At 42.7% G+C, this 18722-nt stretch overlaps 1 protein-coding gene across 2 annotated transcripts; it reads left to right on the top strand.

Annotated features, from left to right (window-relative positions):
* The first annotated feature begins 346 nt into the window (after positions 1 to 346).
* Positions 347 to 4055, top strand: LOC139377297 (crystallin, zeta (quinone reductase)). 2 transcript variants are annotated; one of them, XM_071120313.1, is made up of 9 exons: positions 347 to 451; positions 728 to 838; positions 1033 to 1185; positions 1443 to 1606; positions 1944 to 1995; positions 2182 to 2331; positions 2608 to 2709; positions 2815 to 2910; positions 3585 to 4055. In XM_071120313.1, the coding sequence occupies exons 1-9, from the start codon at positions 449 to 451 to the stop codon at positions 3744 to 3746; spliced, it is 993 nt and encodes a 330-aa protein (XP_070976414.1). In that variant the 5' UTR covers positions 347 to 448; the 3' UTR covers positions 3747 to 4055. The 2 variants fall into 2 exon arrangements, with proteins under 2 accessions (XP_070976414.1, XP_070976413.1); XM_071120312.1 differs by having other exon boundaries at positions 351 to 451; positions 2143 to 2331.
* The last annotated feature ends 14667 nt before the right edge of the window (positions 4056 to 18722 follow it).

Here is an 18722-nt window from a genome sequence, read left to right as displayed (position 1 = left end):
AGGCCCACTGCAATCTTCCTCTGCTCCTCAGAAATATAATGAATCAAGATAAGACCACTCCTGGTAACTCTCACAGACTCCACTTTCCAAGCGCATACCTTACAATTATCGACACTTCAAATGGGTTTCCCACACATGCATCCCAAGAAGATGCGATTCCTTATAATTCACACGTAACCTTCACTGGAATCTTGGACAATTTCATGTTTGTTCCTGTTTCGATACCACTATCCGTCGCCAAATTTGCCTGACGCGCTGCTTGATTCGAACTCAACATCCACTTCCCCCTTCCTGCTTAATGTTTTGAATGAAGTGCAATATGTATCAAACGAGAAAAGCGTTTTACGGTGGCGGAGAGTGTCAAATTCGGATGTTTATAATGTCATGCTGTCGCCACCGTGCGGATAGTTATTTTGAGACAGAAACCACTGACAGCTTCCTTGCATAAATGGTGAGTCCGTTTCGACTTTTATTGCCTTGATATTAAGTTTATGCTAGTTGTATTTTAGAAGCATTATAGTATTTGTATTCAAATGTCCTGCTGATAAGTTAGCTTGGTAACCAGACAGTGCAGTGGCTCGTTTGGTAACGTTAGCTAAGTTCGCTAATGCCACTGCACTGTCCAAAGTCCACAAGCCACTCGTGTGTCTACTAACGTTACTACTTGCCAGCTAATGTAAGCTGCATGTAAAGGTTTTAGTTAGTTAGCTACTCTATTTGTGTGCAGATGGCAACAACACCCAAGTTAATGAGAGCCATTCGAGTGAGTGAGTTTGGAGGACCTTCCGTTTTGAAACTCTGCTCCAACATACCTGTGCCAAATCCAGGTCAGAAACAGGTAAAAATCATAAAATGATTCAAAAACGTTAGTAACTTACTATTGCAAACTGTAAAGTGCAAAGGACAATGGATACCTTTTACATATATTGTATTGCACTTCTACCTGTAGCTGTTTTCTAAGTTGTATTATGTTACTTAATTATAGTTCTGCAGAAGGTTCTCTATGTATGAAACAGCCTGTGTGTTATCCAGGTGCTAATCCATGTGCATGCGTGTGGAGTGAACCCCGTGGACACCTACATCCGCTCTGGGACCTACGCCAGGAAGCCCAGCCTGCCCTACACTCCAGGGACTGACGTGTCAGGGGTCGTGGAAGCTGTCGGAGACAGAGTCCAACTCTTACAGGTGCTGATCTTACTGTACCATCCATCCCTAGACTATCAGTAACATTATGATCACTGATGGTATTTAGTAACTATTCGCATGCAGCATGTGTAGTTTGTGAGAAAGTAATTGCTTACCAACATTTTGCTTTGAACACTCCTTGATTATATAGACTGAAATACTATGAGTAGTCATTCTGTGAATGTATTCATATTGAGTTTGTGTATGACTATACCATTAGTTGCTGGAGTGGAAGTCTGGTCTATTTTACCTTTCAGGCTGGTGACCGTGTGTTCACCACCGCCACAGAGACAGGAGGGTATGCTGAATACACTGTCGTGTCTGAGGACTGTGTCCACCGCCTGCCAGACCCCTTAGACTACAAACAGGGAGCTGCCATTGGGATCCCCTACTGCACCGCATACAGAGCTCTCTTCCATAAGTAAGAGACCAGCATTTTTTTGTTTTGTTTAAGGAGAACGAAATTCTGAACAGGTTATTTTTATGACAAGATGGGCGCAGAAGCAGGGAGACAGGGTTTAAGTGCATAGGGCTCACCGGTCCTACACCAATGTTTTGGTTGAGTTCTTTGGATTTGACATGGTTAGACAGACTCAGCATCACAATCGATATGATGTTCAATTAAGTTGTGATTCACCGACTCTCCTGCAAAAGAAGACTTATTATTATCTGTATTTACTAATAAAGTCTTTGATTGTGGGGTCTGTACAGTATAATGAGTGATTGAGTCTTATTCTCCATTGTGTCTTATGCTCCAGAGCACATGCTAAAGCAGGTGAGACAGTACTCATCCATGGAGCCAGCGGTGGGGTAAGATCAATGCTCTCTTCTGTTTAATGTCTGAGCTATAGTTATTTTCCCCCATTTTCATTTAATAAAGATCAAATGAATCCAAATTGCCTTTATTGCACTGCTTAATGACAAGTATTATTGGGGGGTTGATTTACTAGGGCCCAGTGTTTGTGGCCTTTTCCTTTGTGGTGTGTATCTTTTCAGGTGGGGGTGGCAGCGTGTCAGATGGCCAGAGCCTTGGGTCTGAGGGTCCTGGGGACAGCAGGAACCGCAGAAGGACTGGAGCTGGTCCTAAGGAATGGAGCTCACCAGGCCTTCAACCACAAAGAGGAAGGATACACTAGCAAAATCATGGTAGGTGGGAAGGAGTCATAGTTGCGGTCTCCATAGACCTGAATACATTTTAAGGACATTTTGTGTATGACTCTCAGTGGGTGACTGCTATTATGTTCTACTTTGACACCGATTAGCTTCTAAACCAGGGGGGGGTAAAATAAAACACTTGTTATTACAGATAAAAAATATTCAAATTTCTAACATGTTAGCCTAGGATAAGTTAAGAACTGGGGTGACGCTTTTGTAAACACAGGCTGTCTTAATGAGTTATGTCTGGGCAATTGTTTTTTACAGGATGCTACCAAGGGGCAAGGGGTAAATGTGATTGTGGAGATGCTGTCTAATGTGAACCTCAGCAATGACCTGCAGATGCTGGCCTACGGGGGGAGAGTGACGGTCGGTATATGTGTCATTTATTTGAGACTTTTAGAGCCACTGTTTTGAATATGTATTGGTTATTCATTGTTAATTCTTACTCAGTTTTCCTCTTTTGCTGTTTAGGTTGTTGGAAGTAGAGGCCCCATTGAAATCAACCCTCGAGACACCATGACCAAAGAGTCCAGCATCATTGGTGTTGCCTTACCCTGCGCTACTGTTGTAAGAGTCTAGATTCCTAGTATAATATGTAGGTTCAGGCAGTGGTCGTTCTATAAATCATACATTCTGTAGTGTAAATTATACTCTACCCTTCAAAAGTTTGGGATCACTTACAAATGTTCTTGTTTTTGAAAGAAAAGCACTTTTTTTTTTTTCCATTTGAAATAACATCAACTTGATCAGAAATACATTGTAGACATTAATGTTGTAAATGACTTGTAGCTGGAAAGGGCTGGTTTTTTTTTAATGGAATATCTACATAGGCATACAGAGGCCCATTATCAGCAACCATCACTCCTGTGTTCCAGTGGCACGTTGTGTTAGCTAATCCAAGTTTATCATTTTAAAAGGCTAATTGATCATTAGAAAACCCTTTTGCAATTATGTTAGCACAGCTGAAAACTGTTGTGCTGATTTAAAGAAGCAATAAAACTGGCCTTCCTTAGACTAGTTTAGTATCTGGAGCATTAGCACTTGTGGGCTCGATTACAGGCTCAAAATGGCCAGAAACAAAGGACTTTCTTCTGAAACTCATCAGTCTATTCTTGTTCTGAGAAATGAAGGTTATTCTTTTAATTAATGGACAAAAATGCATTTTTTTTCTTCAAAAATAAGGACATTTCTAAGTGACCCCAAATTTTTGAACGTTAGTGTATCTTCTGTTGTCTCTACAGGAAGAGAAAGCTGAGTGTGCCGCGGCCCTGTTTGCAGGGATGGATGCTGGTTGGCTGAAGCCTGCTGTAGGAAAACAGTACACCCTGGACATGGCCTCCCAGGCCCATATTGACATCATAGACTGCCCTGGGGCTTCTGGGAAGATGGTACTGACCATGTGAATGGAACAGCTGTAGGATTACTGTGAAATGTTACTGATTTACATTGGGATGAAATTCTGATTACTTTACATGTGTTTCATGCATATGGGATTAAAATAGCTGAAAATCTTGCCACAGACAAAGATGGTGTGGCTCACTTTCGGTGATCTTCGTGATTAATCATGTGCATTTCTAAACCAAGTTGTTGTCATTTCAATGCATTGGGTCAACAATATTTTGTTGTTGTTGTGAAATAACTAATTGAATGCCATTTTTGTAAAATATTACAAAGATAATGCCTCCTTTTCCAGATTAAATAATAGCGTTGAAGTGTGCAGTCTTTTACCTCTGTCAAGCACAAGTTAAGTCAGGAGTGAGTGTGACATCGTCCCATCCGGTGCCATCTCAGGTAACAGCCCTGCGAACTGAGCATGCTCAGAGAAGCACAGGTAACCTTACCCAGCCTCTCCAATACGAACACAGACAGTTGACTGTGAAACAGTAGAAGTGACTACCGTAACCTGGGCTGGTCAACATCGAAATGTTGAAGCACAATGAGTGCTTATGATGTTATATTGGACTGGTTGTAGAGGTATTCACCTGTAATAGAGTCGCAGCTGATATGTGGATGGTCATTGATGGTGTATGGTTGGATTGGTTGGATTCTCTGGTCCATTTAGGCCTGCAGGTAAGACTTGATCTGGATAATGTTTATTCTATGCACAGTTGAAGTCGGAAGTTTACATACACTTAGGTTGGAGTCATTAACTTGTTTTTCAACCACTCCACAAATGTCTTGATAACAAACTATAGTTTTGGCAAATCGGTCAGGACATCTACTTTGTGCATGACACAAGTCATTTCTCCAACAATTGTTTACAGACAGATTATTTCACTTATAATTTACTGTATCACAATTCAAGTGGGTCAGAAGTTTACATACACTAAGTTGACTGTGCCTTAATTAAACAGCTTGGAAAATTCCAGAAAATTTTGTCATGGCTTTAGAAGCTTCTGATAGACTAATTGACATAATTTGAGTCAATTGGAGGTGTACTTGTGCATGTATTTCAAGGCCTACCTTCAAACTCAGTGCCTCTTTGCTTGACATCATGGGAAAATCAAAAGAAATCAGCCAAGACCTCAGAACAAAAATGGTTGACCTCCACAAGTCTGATTCATCCTTGGGAGCAATTTCCAAACGCCGTAAGGTACCACGTTCATCTGTACTAACAATAGTACGCAAGTATAAACACCCATGGGACCACTAAGCCTTCATACCGCTCAGGAAGGAAATGCGTTCTGTCTCCTAGAGATGAGCATACTTTGGTGAGAAAAGTGCAAATCAATCCCAGGACAACAACAAAGGACCTTGTGAAGCTGCTGGAGGAAACGGGTACAAAAGTATCTATATCCACAGTAAAACGAGTCTTATATCGACTTAACCTGAAAGGCCACTCAGCAAGGAAGAAGCCACTGCTCCAAAACCGGCATAAAAAAGCTAGACTACGGTTTGCAACTGCACATAGGGACAAAGATTGTACTTTTTGGAGAAATGTCCTCGTCTGATGAAACAAAAATAGAACTGTTCGGCCATAATGACCATCGTCACCATCCCAACCGTGAAGCACGGGAGTGGCAGCATCATGTTGTGGGGGTGCTTAGCTGCAGGAGGGACTGGTGCACTTCACAAAATAGATGGCATCATGAGGAAAGAAAATTATGTGGATATATTGAAGCAACATCTCAAAACATCAGTCAGGAAGTTTAAGCTTGGTCGCAAATGGGTCTTCCAAATGGACAATGACCCCAAGCATACTTCAAAAGTTGTGGCAAAATGGCTTAAGGACATCAAAGTCAAGGTATTGGAGTGGCCATCACAAAGCTCTGACCTCAACCCTATAGAAAATTTGTGGGCAGAACTGAAAAAGTGTGTGTGAGCAAGGAGGCCTACAAACCTGACTCAGTTACACCAGCTCTGTCAGGAGGAATGGGCCAAAATTCACCCAACGTATTGTGGGAAGCTTGTGGATGAGAACCCAAAACATTTGACCCATGTTAAACAATTTAAAGGAAATGCTACCAAATACTAATTGAGGGTATGTAAACTTCTGACCCACTGGGAATATGATGAAAGAAATAAAAGCTTAAATAAATAATTCTCTCTACTGTTATTCTGACATTTCACATTCTTAAAATTAAGTGGTGATCCTAACTGACCTAAGACAAATTTTTATTAGGATTAAATGTCAGGAATTGTGAAAGCCAAATACATTTTAAGCTTAGGTTAAGGTGTATGTAAACTTCTGACTTCAACTGTATGACTCATAGGTAACATGGGTGAACTGAAAAGACTCCAGGGGGGTCATCATGCATGTTTCATTCATCTCCGATTGTTACCATTACTTTCCACCCAGTTTGTTTGGTCTCTTAGCAACACAGGCTAAATGAGCAAAGTACTAAGGCGATGTCCTTTACAAAATAGCCTCCAACAATCTACTCAGCAAATTGGATGCAGTCTATTACAGTGCCATCCGTTTTGTCACCAAAGCCCCATATACTGCCCACCACTGGGAACTGTATGCTCTCATTGGCTGGCCCTCGCTTCAATTCGTTGTCAAACCCACTGGCTCCAGGTCATCTATAAGTCTTTACTAGGTAAAGCCCCGTCTTATCTCAGCTCACTGGTCACCATAGCAGCACCCACCCGTAGCATGCGCTCCAGCAGGTATATCTCACTGGTCACCCCAAAGCCAATTCGTCCTTTGGCTGCCTTTCCTTCCAGTTCTCTGCTGCCAATGACTGGAACGAACTGCAAAAATCACTGAAGCTGGAGACTCATATCTCCCTCACTAGCTTTAAGCACCAGCTGTCAGAGCAGCTCACTGATCACCGCACCTGTACATAGCCCATCCAACTACCTCATCCCACATACTGTTATTTATTTAATTTATTTTGCTCCTTTGCACCCCAGTATCTCTACTTGCACATTCATCTTCTGCACATCTATCACTCCAGTGTTTAATTGCTATATTGAAATTATTTTGCCACTATGGCCTATTTATTGCCTTACCTCCCTTATCCTACCTCATTTGCACACAATGTATATAGACTTTTTCTATTGTATTATTGACTGTATGTTTGTTTATTCCATGTGTAACTCTGTGTTGTTGTATGTGTCGCACTGCTTTGCTTTATTTTGGCCAGGTCGCAGTTGTAAATGAGAACTTGTTCTCAACTAGCCTACCTGGTTAAATAAAGGTGAAAATAATAAAAATTGTTACTGAGCTGAATGTGTTTTTATTTTTTTTTAAGTAAAAAAATGAGACTATGGTTTTTCTATCTGTAGGAGCAGTATGACCAGACATGGGAAGGAGTTGAGACAAGATGATGAGGCCCTGAGACCACTTACATGGGAGAGGCAACACACCATGCAGCCTGGCCAGTAACAAACCATGAGAAGTATGTCTACCGTAACATTTCAACACCGATTTGTCAATATTCAACACATGAAAGGTATATTCTCTCTACACATGCTGTTCAGGTATTGGATTAATGCTTCACAATATAGGTCTATTGAATGTGTGAACAGCTAATATATTAAATATACTTGACACGAAATGTTGATATACTGTACCATTCCCCTCCCAAGCTAACCAGCTGTGTGTGTGTCCCCTTGGTGAAACCCAGGTGTTCTCCTGATGCTGATGCTGTCAATCACACATACCCAGAGCCTCTCCTCATGTCCAGCCTCCTGTGTGGTGTGTTCTGAAGATGCTGTCATCTGTTACAAGCTCTCCAACATCCTAGGTAAGAAGGAGCATTGACTGCCGAGTTGAGATTAAGAAATATCATCCTCTACTAATGATCTATGATAGCATTCATTTGAACAAGATTTGTTGGAATGTCTTGTTCCACACTAGCCTATGGCTATCATAAAGACGCTGACTCTTTGTGCCAACAACTATCTGTGTAGCCAGCCCTATTAAAGCAGTAATGATTGACAACCAGGTTTGTGTTTTCTTCCACCTCTAGAGGCCCCTGAGACCACCAAGGCCCTGATGCTGACCGACGGCACCATCGTGTCCGTGGACCGCCACTTCCTGTCTGACATGTCCAGCATGACCGTGCTGTCCCTCAGCCACAACGCCATCACCACCATCACCCACGACGCCTTCCAGAACCTCACCGTCCTCCACACCCTCCTCCTGGACCACAACCACCTCTCCAGCCAGGCCCTGGGGAGGGACACTTTTTCCTGGCTGCCCAGGTTGGAGATCCTTAAGCTGGGGAACAACGCCCTCGGGGATGTCAATGGCTCCTGGTTCCATGCCACCGGGGCCCTGCGGACGCTGCAGCTGGAAGGGAACCGCCTCTCCAGGCTGGACGCCACCACCTTTGCCTTGGCAGACCTCCAGGGGCTGGAGACCTTGGATCTGTCCGATAATCTGATCACCTATCTGGGGAAGGATAGCTTCCGGGGCCTGCTGGGGCTGCGTAGTCTGGATCTGTCCAGGAATCAGCTCCGGAGCGCCCCGCCAGAGGTGTTTTCGTACCTATCGTGGATGTCTAGTCTGAACCTGGAACTAAACTGGTGGAACTGTACATGTGAGCTGAGGAAGCTGGCGTCTTTCCTCACCAGCTATATGGAGGCTCCGGATAAGGTTATCTTCTGTTGCTCGTTTGAGCTTTTTTTCTTGTTTTCTTTTTATACTTTGATTTATTGTATTCCTTTTTTTACCAATATGTTTTATTATTTTGAATTAGGGCTAACACATATTTTGGCTGCCTGCAAGTATTATAAGAAAGGTGCTTTATGGTATATGGTATATATGGTATATAAACTATATTGTATAAAAGGTGCTATGTAGATGTGTGTTGTTATCATTGTAACAGTATGATTACTATAATAACATTCTTGTTCAGGTACTGTTCAACGGGCGTAGGATGGTGTGTGTGAGTGCTGACAACCCGGCAGTGAAGACAGTGCTGGAGCTGACAGAGGCCGACTGTATTCCAACAAATCAGAACATCACAGTGCAGGTTGAGGCTAAGAACGCCATCTCCTCTCAGCGTTATACCAGAGACCTGGCTCTGGCTGCAGCCTTCTGCTTTGCTGGTCAGTACCTCAGAAACTAGATCCTCCATGGCCACTTTCTAGCCACACGTAACTTTTCTCTACTCAAATAGTGGTAAATATATGAAATTGTATCGGACAATGTGACTTCTGTATCATGCAACTCCGTAAAGTGTATCAACAATTAAAGTAAAGCGTGTTTTTATCATTTTATCCCCATACATAAAGCTTAGGTCAGTCGGCTGTAACACATAACTATGCTAATAATGTACAGGTGGGGTTGGACTCACCCTAGCTGTGGTGTACATCGTTTACTGCAAACTGGGGATGAACAAGAGCCTGAAGGTCTGGAGAGACAGGACTGGAGCTGAGGAGGATGAGAATGGGAGGACAGCTCCCACCCAAACAGTCACCCAGTGGGATCTCAGCAGGGAGAATGAGGCCCTACGTATGGCTCAAATGGGACTGGAAACCAAGCTGATCATTCCCAATAGCCACCTTCAGCCTTGGGACAGGGAGAGAGCCATGTTTGACCTGAGAATAGGCAAAGATGGTGGCCATTTTACATGCCCCCATTGTGGCCCTGCAGTCAGTGGGTCTGCAATGGAACAGGGGGTAGGAGAAGGACACTTGGGGGCAGCCCTGCACATGGTCAGACAAGGAGGCCAGCCCAACAAGATGGAGAGTCTGGCCATGACAGAGGAGAGCGATGAGAGGAAGAGACATGTGCCCCAACAAGCACTTATATCAAAGACAGAAGGTGAGCATGTTTTGAATCAATATTTCACTGCATAGACTGATTAGGATTATATCAGTGATGAGACTATAGGCAGACACACACACACACTGCAGATGTCTAACTCTCTTTCCCTGTTGTCATTCACAGATCTAAGCGGTCAAAGGTCATTGGTCGGGCCACCACAGGGTCAGAGCAACCATATTCTTAGTCAGGAGGAGTTACTCTATCACCAGCAGAGTTTAAATATAAAAAGCCATGATGGTTCTAATGGCAACAACCAGCTATTGGGTGGCAGGAGTTACTATTCACCTGCACATGGAAACATGCCTACACATAAAAGTCTAAAAGATGAGATGGTAAGACCTGGAAATCACATAGGCCCTGACAACAGACCGTCAAAAATGGACTTCCAATCAGAGCATGGTAGAACTGTACCTGACTGTCAACACCAAACCGTCAGCTGTGTGAACTGTTATAGAACCTATGAGTATGGACAGCCAGGGGAGAAAGTCAGAGATGTATTGTATGACATCAGTGCAAGAGAATCTGCTGGGTATGATGGTTCTCCCAACCACAACCCACTTACAAGGCTAAACACCCGAAGGAGCATGAACTGCAACCAGTCTAATATGGATATCTATGCAAAGCATGCAAGCAAACAGAGGAGTGTGACTTTTGACTTGGAAAGATCTGGAGTGCATGTCGTTGATGTACAAAGGATGAACCATGACAGGGAAGATAAACATGACAGGATTAAAAGTTCTAGGAAAGTGGAAAATGGTGATAAACAGATCCTGAGCTATGAAAGCATTGGACGATCTGTGAGGAGTAATGGTCTTAAAAGAGAGGACCTCTCCAAAAGGCATAAACATAAAGCCCAGTCAGATGGTTTACTAAAAGTGAAGCTCAACCTTAACCCTCTTAAGAAAAGCAAGGTCCATCCAAGGAAAAACAGCCACAAGAGACTAGAACAGGGCGATAGAGAAAGAACTGACTCCAAGAACCGAAAACAACTGCAAATGACGGGTAAAGATGCCAAAGACACTAAAGAAAAAACAGACAAATCCAATAAAGGAAACTCGTCTCACAAAAACAAAGCCAATCAGTCATCCAAAAATAAATCTACCACCAGCAAGTCTAAAGAAACGGATGATAATGAAGATCAAGAGGAAGAAGATCCAGTGCCACAGGAAAACAATGCATCCTCCAAGCAAAAAAAGACAAACTCAAAATCAAAACATCAGGAGGGCTCGAATAGTGACCATTCCAAGAAGAGTAGAGCTGATCCAGATCAGAAAATCGACGTCACACAAAATAAAACTGGAGGAGAAACAGAGGTCTCTGGTGGAGTACCTATACCAAGTAATGTGAGTCCTTACCAGTCATACATCAACGGAGCGGGTGGGAGTTCAGTCAATGGGCAACAGGTGGAAGAATACAGAAATGGACAGGGCCAAGCACCGATCCCTGAGGTGCCCCAACACCCCGGTTACCTAGGCGATGGAGTGACTCTTCAGAGGACATTGAGTAGCCCACAACTGTCAGCAGCAAAGCCCCTCAAAGGAATGGAAAGGACTTCCAGTTACAGTAACCTTGCTGTCCAGGGAGGAAACTCTATACTATTACAAAACACTGTTGCACCAAACACCATTTATGGTGGCAACTCACAGGCTCAAAGTCTGAGTAGACAAGGCAGTTTAGGTCTGCCATCTTTACTGACTAACATCCCACCCACATCTTCACTATATACAGACAATGCAAGGAGCTCACCTGTAAATCCACTGATTCAGCTGTTGTCACAGGCAGTTCGAGGCAACTCCAACCAGGGGGCCATGATTGGTTCTCAGCCAGGCCAGTTTCCAGTACCCCAAAGAGTGGGAGATCTCACTCTGCTTGCCCAGGGTCCTGGATCACTAAATGGGCAGAATATCTCTCAGCTTGCCCAGGGTCCTGGATCACTAAAGGGGCAGAATATGTCTCAGCTTGCCCAGGATCCTGGATCACTAAATGGGCAGAATATGTCTCAGCTTGCTCAGGGTCCTGGATCACTAAATGGGCAGAATATCTCTCAGCTTGCCCAGGATCCTGGATCACTAAATGGGCAGAATATGTCTCAGCTTGCCCAGGGTCCTGGATCACTAAATGGGCAGAATATCTCTCAGCTTGCCCAGGATCCTGGATCACTAAATGGGCAGAATATCTCTCAGCTTGCCCAGGGTCCTGGATCACTAAAGGGGCAGAATATGTCTCAGCTTGCCCAGGATCCTGGATCACTAAAGGGGCAGAATATCTCTCAGCTTGCCCAGGGTCCTGGATCACTAAAGGGGCAGAATATGTCTCAGCTTGCCCAGGATCCTGGATCACTAAAGGGGCAGAATATGTCTCAGCTTGCTCAGGGTCCTGGATCACTAAATGGGCAGAATATGTCTCAGCTTGCTCAGGGTCCTGGATCACTAAATGGACAGAATATCTCTCAGCTTGCCCAGGGTCCTGGATCACTACAGGGGCAGAATATGTCTCAGCTTGCCCAGGATCCTGGATCACTAAATGGGCAGAATATCTCTCAGCTTGCTCAGGGTCCTGGATCACTAAATGGGCAGAATATGTCTCAGCTTGCTCAGGGTCCTGGATCACTAAATGGGCAGAATATGTCTCAGCTTGCTCAGGGTCCTGGATCACTAAATGGGGAGAATATCTCTCAGCTTGCCCAGGATCCTGGATCACTAAATGGGCAGAATATGTCTCAGCTTGCTCAGGGTCCTGGATCACTAAATGGGAAAAATATCTCTCAGCTTGCCCAGGATCCTGGATCACTAAATGGGCAGAATATGTCTCAGCTTGATCAGGGTTCTAGTTCAGGTCCAGGCTCACTAAATGTAAAGAGTCTCTCCAACAACAACAGTATGAACCCCGCAGTTGCCCCTGTTCTACAGGAGTACCTGTCCTCAGCAGAAGGCTCACCCAGAAGGATTAGACTGGTGCTGCCTGAGAGAACCACTAACAGATCGCCAACTGCTCTGGAGAGGAAAATCCGATAATAAGTGGATTTGAATTGTCCAATTGGGTTTTCTTATGGACTCACAAAAGGATGACTCAAAAATAACACTTAATCTTAATGCTCAAGTGAACTTAAAATGATCCTGTCTATGTCAGTCCTAAGCATCTCTCTTCATAGTGTACATGGAACTCAACCTGCCTCCCTATTGTTAATACCTGACTCAAAGCGTTCTAAACTATTTCATGTTTGTCAAGTGTGTAGGTGACTTACTTGTATTTTTATAAAGTCAATTTAGCACAGGTTTGGGTTACAGTTGGCGCAGGGTAGACAGGTGGCAGTATGGGTTTAGTTTGAAACCCCGACTGACCCCTAATTGCACTCCATTGGGTTTAGGCTTACACAAGTTGACACTTCATTATAAGGCTCTGCATTAGAGCAATGGGCTCACTTGAAACTGATTTTTATCTATCTGAATATTTTCTTCACTCTGTCTGGAAACAAGATCAAATAGTGGCTGAGACCACACTATTCAATGTCATTACCAACATGCCATAAAATGTGCTATTTTAGTTGAAAAGGAAATTGCAGTAATTGTTCCTAAGGTATTTCTATAACATAAAAAAAAAATGTGTCAGTTTTTTAAAAACTATTTTTGAAGTTTTCTTAATTATATACATTCGTCATTGTCATGTCTAAATGTCCATATATGCCTTAATGATACTCACATGTTTTCACTACATCAAAATCAGAATATTTGACATCATTTCTAAAATAATCTTAAGAACAAGCATATAAGGTTCACTTTTGGGAAAAATCATCAATATCAATTGTAATTGAATACACCTTTTCCTCAAAAATATGTACCGTGATGGTAATGACTTAGTATTGTGGTAATGACAGAGTGTGATGGAAATGACATTTCATATAAAACAACTGATCAAAAAAATGACCATTAAACATTTTAATATCACAGTTGTACATGTTTAATTTGATTGAAGACATAGAACACACCATTCAAAACCTCAAAACACAAAGGTTACTTACCTCAAGAACTTAAAGCATCTTTTAGAAAACAAATTGGCTTTCAATGCAATATGCAGAAATACATGTACAAGGTTGGAAACAATGGTTGACATTAAACAAATTATTGTTCACTGGCTGCAGTCTATTAATTCAGACTCATGAGACAGGTGTATGCTCACTCAAGATTAGGTTTGGCCCTCAATGCTCTTTATTGCTTAACGAGATAGCAAATTTCCTCCCAGACTGCGCCATCAAGCATCATATGCCATTTTGTCACTGGATGAGGCTGAGGGACAAGCCCAAGCACATTCTCTGGTTGGTACCATACAATGTCCTCTCTCATTGTCCAAAATATTTGGTTGTTTCCCACACAACTCATCGTCTTGACTAGAGCACAGCTCTCTGCATCAACATCTTGTATAATACCAGGATAAGGGTCTTCATCATATTTCACAACATACCACATTCCAATCAGTCCCTCATGTACAGTTGAAGTCGGAAGTTTACATACACCTTAGCCAAATACATTTAAACTCAGTTTTTCACCATTCCTGACATCCTAGTAAAAATTCACTGGCTTAGGTCAGTTGGGATCACCACTTTATTTTAAGAATGTGAAATGTTAGAATAATAGTAGAGAGAATGATTTAGTTCAGCTTTTATTTCTTTCATCACATTCCCAGTGGGTCAGAAATGTACATATACACTCAATTAGTATTTGGTAGCATTGCCTTTATTTTTTATCTTGGGTCAAACGTTTAGGGTAGCCTTCCACAAGCTTCCCACGATAAATTGGGTGAATTTTGGCCCATTCCTCCTGACACAGTGGTGTAACTGAGTCAGGTTTGTAGGCCTCCTTGCTCGAACACGCTTTTTCAGTTCTGACCACAACATTTCTATGGGATTGAGGTCAGGGCTTTGTGATGGCCACTCCAATACCTTGACTTTGTCCTTAAGCCATTTTGCCACAACTTTGGAAGTATGCTTGGGGTCATTGTTCATTTGGAAGACCCATTTGCGACCAAGCTTTAACTTCCTGTTGCTTCAATATATCCACATCATTTTCCATCCTCATGATACCATCTATTTTGTGAAGTGCACCAGTTCCTCCTGCAGCAAAGCACCCCCACAACATGATGCTGCCACCCCCGTGCTTCACGGTTGGGATGGTGTTCTTTGGCTTGCAAGCCGCCCCCTTTTTCCTCCAAACATAACGATGGTCATTATGGCCAAAAAGTTATATTTTTGTTTCATCAGACGAGGATTTCTCCAAAAAGTATGATCTTTGTCCCCATGTGCAGTTGCAAACCGTAGCCTAGCTTTTTTTATGCCGGTTTTGGAGCAGTGGCTTCTTCCTTGCTGAGCAGCCTTTCAGGTTATGTCAATATAGGACTCATTTTACTGTGGATATAGATACTTTTGTACCTGTTTCCTCCAGCATCTTCACAAGGTCCTTTGCTGTTGTCCTGGGATTGATTTGCACTTTTCGCACCAAAGTACGTTAATCTCTAGGAGACAGAACGCGTCTCCTTCCTGAGCGGTATGACAGCTGCGTGGTCCCATGGTGTTTATACTTGGGTACTATTGTTTGTTCAGATGAATGTGGTACCTTCAGGCATTTTGAAATTGCTCCCAAGGATTAACCAGACTTGTGGAGGTCTACAAGAGGCACTGAGTTTGAAGGTAGGCCTTGAAATACAGTGGGGCAAAAACGTATTTAGTCAGCCACCAATTGTGAAAGTTCTTCCACTTAAAAAGATGAGAGGCCTGTAAATTTTCCTCATAGGTACACTTCAACTATGACAGACAAAATGAGAAAAACCACATTGTAGGATTTTTTATGAATTTATTTGCAAATTATGATGGAAAATAAGTATTTGGTCACCTAAAAACAAGCAAGATTTCTGGCTCTCACAGACCTGTAACTTCTTCTTTAAGAGGCTCCTCTGTCCTCCACTCGTTACCTGTATTAATGGCACCTGTTTGAACTTGTTATCAGTATAAAAGACACCTGTCCACAACCTCAAACAGTCACACTCCAAACTCCACTATGGCCAAGACCAAAGAGCTGTCATAGGACACCAGAAACAAAATTGTAGACCTGCACCAGGCTGGGAAGACTGAATCTGCAACAGGTAAGCAGCTTGGTTTGAAGAAATCAACTGTGGGAGCAATTATTAGGAAATGGAAGACATACAAGACCACTGATAATCTCCCTCAATCTGGGGCTCCACGCAACATCTCACCCCGTGGGGTCAAAATGATCACAAGAACGGTGAGCAAAAATCCCAGAACCACACGGGGGGACCTAGTGAATGACCTGCAGAGAGCTGGGACCAAAGTAACAAAGCCTACCATCAGTAACACACTACGCCGCCAGAGACTCAAATCCTGCAGTGCCAGACGTGTCCACCTGCTTAAGCCAGTACATGTCCAGGCCCGTCTGAAGTTTGCTAGAGAGCATTTGGATGATCCAGAAGAAGATTGGGAGAATGTCATATGGTCAGATGAAACCAAAATATAACTTTTTGGTTAAAAACTCAACTCGTCGTGTTTGGAGGGCAAAGAATGCTGAGTTGCATCCAAAGAACACCATACCTACTGTGAAGCATGGGGGTGGAAACATCATGCTTTGGGGCTGTTCCTCAAAGGGACCAGGACGACTGATCCGTGTAAAGGAAAGAATGAATGGGGCCATGTATCGTGAGATTTTGAGTGAAAAAGTCCTTCCATCAGCAAGGGCATTGAAGATGAAACGTGGCTGGGTCTTTCAGCATGACAATGATCCCAAACACAACGAAGGAGTGGCTTCGTAAGAAGCATTTCAAGGTCCTGGAGTGGCCTAGCCAATCTCCAGATCTCAACCCCATAGAACATCTTTGGAGGGAGTTGAAAGTCCGTGTTGCCCAGCAACAGCCCCAAAACATCACTGCTCTAGAGGAGATATGCATGGAGGAATGGGCCAAAATACCAGCAACAGTGTGTGAAAACCTTGTGAAGACTTACAGAAAACGTTTGACCTCTGTCATTGCCAACAAAGAGTATATAACAAAGTATTGAGATAAACTTTTGTTATTGACCAAATACTTACTTTCTGCCATAACATAGCCCAGTCCACGTGATCGAAGCAATCTTGAAGCGTGGAATCCGATTGGTCGGACCAGCGTTGAACAGACCTGAGCTTGGGCGTTTCCTGTTTTAGTTTCTGTCTACAGGCTGGGAGCAACAAAATGGAGTCGTGGTCAGATTTGCCAAAAGGAGGGTGGAGGAGGGCTTTGTATGCGTCACGGAAGTTAGAGTAACAATGATCCAGAGTGCTGCCAGCTCAAATCGCGCATTCGATATGCTGATAAAATTTAGGGAGCCTTGTTTTCAGATTAGCTTTGTTAAAATCCCCAGCTACGATAAATGCAGCCTCAGGATATATGGTTTCTAGTTTACATAGAGTCCAGTGAAGTTCTTTCAGGGCCGTCGAGGTATCTGCTTGGGGGAGGGGATATACACGGCTGTGATTATAATTAAAGAGAATTCTCTTGGTAGATAATGTGGTTGGCATTTGATTGTAAGGAATTCTAGGTCAGGTGAACAAATGGACTTGAGTTCCTGTATGTTGTTATGATCACACACGTCTTGTTAATCATAAGGCATATACCTCCGCCCTTCTTCTTACCAGAGAGATGTTTGTTTCTGTCGGGTGGCTGTACCGATTCTGATAACATATCCCGAGTGAGCCATGTTTCTGTGAAACAGAGAATGTTACAATCTGATGTCCTTCTGGAAGGCAATCCTTGCTCGAATTTCATCTACCTTTTTGTCAAGAGACTGAACATTGGCGAGTAGTATACTCGGGAGCGGTGAGCAATGTGTCCGTCTACGGAGCCTGACCAGAAGACCGCTCCATCTGCCCCTTCTGTGGTGCTGTTGTTTTGGGTCACCTACTGGGATCAGATTCATTGTCCTGGGTGATGGTCCGAACAGAGGATCCGCTTCGATCCGCTTTGTATTCCTGATTGTAATGTTGGTAAATTGACGTTGCTCTTATATCCAATAGTTCCTCCCAGCTGTATGTAATAATACTTAAGATTTCCTGAGGTAACAATGTAATAAATAATACATAAACAAACAAAATACTGCATAAGAATGCGAAGCGAGGCGACCATCTCTGTCGGCTCCATCTTGCATCAATTATCAAGACTTTTTAAAGTATAATACGTACCAGAATGTCAAAAGTGTGGGTGTAAGAAAGGACGAAAACTGCTCAAAACAGTGAAATCCAGACATCAAATGCTTTATGAAGTAAATGTAAAAAAAGTTTACGGTTATTTTAGTCTCTACTATGTGGATGTTTGCTAAAGCGGATCTGATTGAATAGAGGCATAACTCTGTAAACTTCTGTGTTATATAACCATACCAAACGTAACATATCATTCTAATTTAATTATATTTAATATGTTTAATATGATACATCTAGTCTATGAGACCAGGCTGGTTTAGCATGGTCAAAATACCCACTGGGCACAGATGTCTATTCCACGTCTATTCCACTTTGGTTCAACGTAATTTTGTTTGAATTACATGGATACAACGTTGATTCAACCAGTGTGTGCCCAGTGGGTATGCTGTTGGTGCAGTATGGAACTGTCTGTCCTTCACAGGATTCAGCAGTGAAGCACTGGGTCATGTTCATTAGGCACCAAATGGAAGAAAATGGATTGAAACAGAGAGGGATTACCTTGACCAGTCCAGTTAGAAACATACATTTTTGTTTTACTTTGCAAAATATTTTTACGTTTTCTGTTGCATGCCATAATAAACACAACCCTGTTGTCTGGACAATAACAATGTTGTTCTGATTAACTGATAATGTGACATTAGAATACGATGTGCTGGACAATCAACTCCATATCACACCTGTAGTTATCAATAAATATCTTCAGATAAAAGTGTATAAATAATTAATCCATCAGTTTGAGAAATGTATTTGGTTGTAAATCATTAGGCCACCACACGTTTATCTTCTAAGTTCATCCTTGACCCGTGAAAAAACTATAGGCTAGTTCTCTCGGAATCCAAGGGTAGAGCGTCATAAGAATGAGATGAGAGAGGTAAGATACTGCCCTGTATTCTCTTTATCTGCTCTGTGAAATCACTGTGATCTCT

This window comes from Oncorhynchus clarkii, chromosome 20 (assembly GCF_045791955.1).
Source record: "Oncorhynchus clarkii lewisi isolate Uvic-CL-2024 chromosome 20, UVic_Ocla_1.0, whole genome shotgun sequence".
In the NCBI taxonomy this organism is placed as follows: Eukaryota; Metazoa; Chordata; class Actinopteri; order Salmoniformes; family Salmonidae; genus Oncorhynchus; species Oncorhynchus clarkii.
Note: the sequence above shows the minus strand (reverse complement) of the source record. Positions and strands in the feature narration are given on the sequence as shown.